Source organism: Crinia signifera, chromosome 5 (genome assembly GCF_055691185.1).
Source record: "Crinia signifera chromosome 5, ASM5569118v1, whole genome shotgun sequence".
Taxonomy (NCBI): Eukaryota; Metazoa; Chordata; class Amphibia; order Anura; family Myobatrachidae; genus Crinia; species Crinia signifera.
In genome coordinates, this window is record NC_139221.1 from 263239717 (window position 1) to 263245745 (window position 6029).

A 6029-nucleotide genomic window follows, 5' to 3' on the forward strand; every position below is an offset into this window, starting at 1 on the left:
ATGCTATCAGCATTTGGACACATGCACACTGACTTCATCAGCAAACCATCGATGTCATCGATGCTACCATCGAGTTGGACACATGAACACTGATTTGTCAGCAAAATATCAGGCTGTCAGCAACTTACAACATACATCCTGAATTTGTCAGCAGCATTGTCTGTCAGCAAGTGGATCACATGTACTGACTTACAGATCTGTTACACTGCCAGCCACAGCTATCTGCATATGACAGCACAAGTTTCTATACAGTCTACTAACAGTGGCAACTCAGCAATAGGAGTACCGCCATTCGACTACACAGAAGCCTCACACTGTCAGCACAGCTACCTGCACATGGCAATACAACAGTCCCTGCACAGTCAAACAGCTTAACAGTTCCAAGAACCTGACTTCACAGAGCTCTGCTACACTGTCAGAACAGATACCTGCACACAGCAATACAGCAGTCTCTACGCAGTCAAGCATTTACATCTCATCAGTATGTCTCATAAAACAACATCTTCATGCAAAACAAGGTCCTACATCTCTGGTTCCTCCAAATCAACATCAGTTAGCAATGCAGCCATCCTTGCACGTGCAAAAGCAGAAGCTGCAAAGGTACGGGCAAACTTTGCTGAGCAAGAAATGCAGTTGAAAATAGAGAAATCACGTTTGGAAGCAGAGAAAGAAATAGAGAAATCTCACATGGAGGCAGAAAAGGATATGGAGAAAAAACGCTTAGAAGCAATTAGTGAGAAGCTTGCTGCTGAGAGGGAAGCTGCCGCCGCTATGGCCGAAGCAGAGTTCTTAGAGTCTGCAGAACGCGTCAACATAAAAGAAACCTTTAATATACTTGATGCAGAACTTGGATCACAGAATTCAATGCAACGTGCAGCAGAATACGTGCGCCAAGTGTCCGCAAATAGCAGCAACGCTCCACCGGTACAAGGTATGCAATCAGATTTCATAAATGAAACAAGCCAAGTACACTATGCAGTGCCACCACAAGTCAGTAGCAGACTGCAAACCTGCAAGCAAGAGGACTCCAATCACAGTGGATCCATGAGAGACAACTCACCCTCACGCCAAGAGCCTGTATCCGCACACTACAACCATGGCACTACCTCCTACACACAAAGGTGGGGAAATACAAGCCAGCAGGAACCAGTCATTCCTACCAGGTATGATAACACACCACTTACCCACCATGCTAATGCACCTAGAGCCAATCAAGATACATTAGACTTTGCCAGATTTCTTGCACGCCGTGACCTGGTCACAAAAGGACTCTCAAAGTTCAATGATCACCCTGAGAGTTTCAGAGCATGGCGATCCTCTTTCCAAAACGCAATCAAAGATTTAGGCCTTTCATATAGTGAAGAGATAGACCTCTTAATTAAATGGCTTGGGAATGAATCAGTTGAACATGCTAGAAGGATAAGAGTGATTAATATTAACCATCCTGAGTATGGCCTTAAAATGATCTGGGACAGACTTAATGAGTGCTATGGTTCACCAGAGGTAATAGAAAACGCACTGTTCAAAAGGATTGATGATTTTCCTAGGTTACCTAACAGAGGCTATCAGAGACTTAGAGAGTTAAGCGACTTACTAATGGAGCTCCAAGTAGCCAAATGTGAGGGAGACTTGCCAGGACTTGCCTTCCTAGACACCGCCAGAGGCATTAACCCTATAGTGCAAAAACTACCTTATAATCTACAGGAACAATGGGTTACCCACGGTTCAAAGTTCAAACAGCGTAACAAGGTACCATTTCCACCATTCTCTGTTTTTGTGGACTTTGTAAGTCAGCAAGCCAAGACCAGGAATGACCCTAGTTTTGCCTTTACCCTAACAGGCACAACCCCTGCGCTACCTAACCCTTGCAAAACTGAAGTCACAGTTCACAAGACTAACGTTCATAATTCAGGTTCTTCCCACAGGTTTATCAGCTCTGCTCACCAAGAGACCAGGGAGAAAGATCCCGCCAAGCAGTGCCCTCTGCATCACAAACCACACCCTCTCCTGAAATGCAGAGCCTTCAGAGAAAAGTCCCTGGAGAACCGTAAGACCTTCTTAAGAGAAAATGGTATCTGCTACAAATGCTGCTCTTCCTCATCTCACCTCGCCAAAGATTGCAAGGTTAGTCCTAACTGCACAGAATGTCACAGCACAAGTCATAACACAGCTTTACACCCTGGGCCTCCCCCATGGACTTTACAAAACAGCCACAGTGACACAGAGCATGGCGGGGAGCACAATGCAGAGCAAAAAGACACTAACGCAGCAACACCAGAGATGACTGCACAATGTACCGAAGTCTGCAAAGATGCCATTAGCAACAGGTCTTGCTCCAAAGTTTGTCTAGTCAGAGTCTACCCCAAAGGCCAACCAGATAAAGCTGTCAAACTTTATGCTATCCTAGATGACCAAAGTAATGGTTCTCTAGCCAGATCAAACTTCTTTGAGGCCTTTAACATCAGAGGCCCCAGCACCCCTTACTCCTTAAAAACCTGTGCAGGGAGGTTTGAGGCAGCAGGAAGGAAAGCCACTGGCTATATAGTCGAATCCATAGATGGTAAGATATGTCTTCCCTTACCACCAATCACCGAGTGCGATGATATCCCAGAGAAAAGGTCTGAAATTCCTACACCAGATGCAGCCTTTCATCATTCACATTTAAAACGTATAGCACATCTGATACCAGAACTGGACTCACAAGCCCAGGTATCTCTACTCATCGGGAGAGATCTCCTACGAGTCCACAAAGTCAGAAGTCAGATTAATGGTCCACACAATGCACCTTATGCTCAACGTTTAGACCTAGGATGGGTCATAATAGGAGAGGTATGCCTTGGAAGTGTGCACAAACCAGCTTCTATCAATACCATGCTTACTTGCACTTTAGAAAATGGACGCCCTTCTCTGTTTCAACCATGTCACAACCACTTCCTCATTAAGGAACTACCACACTGTACTCCCATAGATTCTCTTAGTGACGACCAGATCTGTGACAACTACCAAGATCATCTGGGATTCACAGTCTTCCAAAGAACAAAAAGGGATGACCAAGTAGCAATGTCCATAGAAGACAAACTATTCTTGGAAATAATGGAGGAAGGACTAGTTAAAGACAATACCAACAGCTGGGTTACCCCTCTACCGTTTAGAACACCCAGACAACGTCTACCTAACAACAGAGAACAAGCTCTCAAACGTTTCTCCTCACTTAAACACAATCTTCACAGAAAACCAGAGATGAAAGATCACTTCTTTTCTTTCATGAGCAAAATATTTGAAAACTGTCACGCTGAGATAGCTCCCATTCTTAAAGAGAAAGATGAATGCTGGTACCTGCCAATGTTTGGAGTATACCATCCAAAGAAACCAGGTCAGATCAGAGTTGTATTTGATTCCAGTGCTAAATTTGAAAGTATCTCCTTAAATCATGTGCTCCTGACAGGACCAGACCTTAACAACAAACTCCTTGCAGTACTCATACGATTCCGAAAAGACTCTATTGCCTTCACAGCTGACATTCAGCAAATGTTTCATTGTTTCCTTGTGAGAGAACAGGATAGGAATTTCCTAAGATTCCTTTGGTTCAGGGACAACGACCCCTCTAAGGACATTGTAGAGTACCGCATGAGGGTACACATCTTTGGTAACAGCCCTTCACCTGCAGTTGCCATCTACGGACTCAGACGTTCAGCTCAAGAGGGTGAACTAGAGTATGGTTCTGATGTTAGACAGCTCGTAGAAAAAGATTTCTATGTGGATGACTGTTTGAAATCTATGCCAACAGAAGAGACCGCAATCAGCATTCTCAAGAGAGCTCAGGAAATGCTTGCTTGTTCCAATCTCAGGCTTCACAAAATAGCCTCCAACAGCAAAAAAGTAATGGAAGCCTTTCCTACACAAGATCATACCACTGACTTAAGGGATTTGGATCTAGGAACTGATTCGCCACCAGCCCAACGTAGCCTTGGACTCTTATGGGACTTGAAATCTGACTCCTTTACCTTCCAAGTAAGTAGTGAAGAAAGGCCCTTCACTCGCAGAGGTGTCTTATCTACTGTCAATAGCTTGTACGACCCCTTAGGATTTGCAGCTCCTGTCACCATTCAAGGTAAAGCCTTGCTCAGAGACCTAACCTGTGAATCATCCGACTGGGATGCCCCTCTGCCTCTAGGAAAAAGGGAATTGTGGGAAGAGTGGAAAAGTTCTCTGTCCGCCTTAACCAACCTTTATATTAGACGCCCATATGCACCTGTACCTTCCACAGAAGTGCAAAAGCAGAGACTGTGTGTATTCTCAGATGCCTCAGTTCAAGCAATTGCTGCTGTTGCATATCTCAAAACCATGGACAATAAAAGTCAATGTAACATTGGATTCGTCATGGGCAAAGCAAAGCTAGCACCTCTTGCAGAACACACAGTGCCCAGGCTAGAACTTTGTGCTGCAGTACTAGCCGTAGAAGTAGCTGAATTAATCTCATCAGAGTTGCCTATCGAACTCTCAGAAACAGAATTCTACACTGACAGCAAAGTAGTATTAGGGTACATTTACAACGAGACCAGACGTTTCCATGTTTATGTCAGCAACCGTGTGCTAAGGATCAGGAGATCTACCAATCCAAAACAGTGGAACTATGTATCTACTGCTCATAACCCCGCAGATCACGCCACAAGAGCCGTTCCAGCCAGTCTCCTCAAAGACACCACGTGGCTCACAGGACCTGAATTCTTGTACAAAACAGATTTGATCAATCCTCCAGAGGACCCATTTCTACTTACCCCTGCCACTCTTCTTACTCAGAAGACTGGGACTGCTTATGCTCCTTCTGGAGATTTCAACACCAAAGACTTATTTAAACGTCAATGGAGAAAAGTTCAAAACCTTGCAAACACCTTTTGGGACAGGTGGAAAAGTCAGTACTTATCTATCTTACAACCAAGAAGCAAATGGCAAGTTGCCAAACCCAACTTAAAACCAGGTGACATTGTGCTCATCAGAGACTGTCAGGCACAACGTAACGAGTGGCCTTTAAGTCTTGTCAAAACATTCTTTTTACAGGTGGACTACAAGTCCCAGCGGGCCCATTAATGCCCCGCATGCTGGGACTTGTGGTTCTCCAAGTCCCAGCCTGCGGGGAGGTCTGCTGGCACTTGTAGTTCTCCTGTATTAAGCAATGTTAGGAATGTAAATTTAACCATATCAGGCCGGCGTCCAATGGCCAGGGACGCCGGTGACAGCCCCGGGCTTCAGCCCTGGACGGGTGAAGCCTGGGGACCCCTTCATTGGGGGGGTCCCCACTCCTCCAGGTACCCCGTCCAAGGCTGACCAGCCACGGTGCTCATGGTACGGCCGGGGGACCTTGTGTAAAAAGTGTCCCCCGGCTGTGGCATGACACTGCGGGCTGTTGGAGCCCGGTGCTGGTTTCAAAATACGGGGGACCCCCAGATTTTTTGTCCCCCGTATTTTTGGAACCAGGACCGGTCCAAGAGTCCGGGGCTGGTTTCAGAAATACGGGGGACCCCTACGCTTTTTGTCCCCCGTATTTTTGGAACCAGGTCCGGCTCAATGAGCCCGGGGCTGGTTATGTACAGGAGGGGGGACCTCACGCCAATTTTTTTTTTTTTTTACAAAATCGCACATTTTAAAAAAATCGCACCTTTTCATGACTAAAAAATCGCACTTTTCATCCCGGAATACACACCTCATTAAATATTCGATTTCTGGAAAAAAATGCGATTTTAAAAAACGGCGATACAGGGCGATTTGAGCAAAAATCGCATTTTCAGAAAAACGGTAAACACAATAAATCTCGCCCATAGAGTCTAACAGGCAAATACAACTAGTTTCATATATGTGTTAAATTTAAACTATAGCGTGTCTCTCCACGACCTGAGCAACACCCACATACACTTCTACTTAACAGGTTATGCTCAGGTTTTTTGACCCTTATACCTCTTCCACCATGGCAAAGGGAAAGTCACAGGGGACTAAAACCCCCCAGACCAATGTTACCTCCTCCGCTGTACCCC

General features: G+C 45.4%; 1 protein-coding gene across 1 annotated transcript; it reads left to right on the top strand.

The window, feature by feature from the left end:
* Positions 1-229: 229 nt before the first annotated feature.
* Positions 230-5317, top strand: LOC146081045 (uncharacterized). Its single transcript, XM_083188948.1, has 2 exons — positions 230-1163; positions 1926-5317. Exons 1-2 carry the CDS (start codon positions 484-486, stop codon positions 5086-5088), a joined length of 3843 nt encoding a protein of 1280 aa, XP_083045074.1. The 5' UTR covers positions 230-483; the 3' UTR covers positions 5089-5317.
* Positions 5318-6029: the final 712 nt, after the last annotated feature.

Coding starts and splice junctions, on each gene's coding strand:
- LOC146081045 (XM_083188948.1), top strand. CDS start 484: ATGTCTCATAAAACAACATCTTCATGCAAAACAAGGTCCTACATCTCT. Junction 1,164..1,925: donor GAACCAGTCATTCCTACCAG/GTATGATAACAC, acceptor TTCTTCCCACAG/GTTTATCAGCTCTGCTCACC.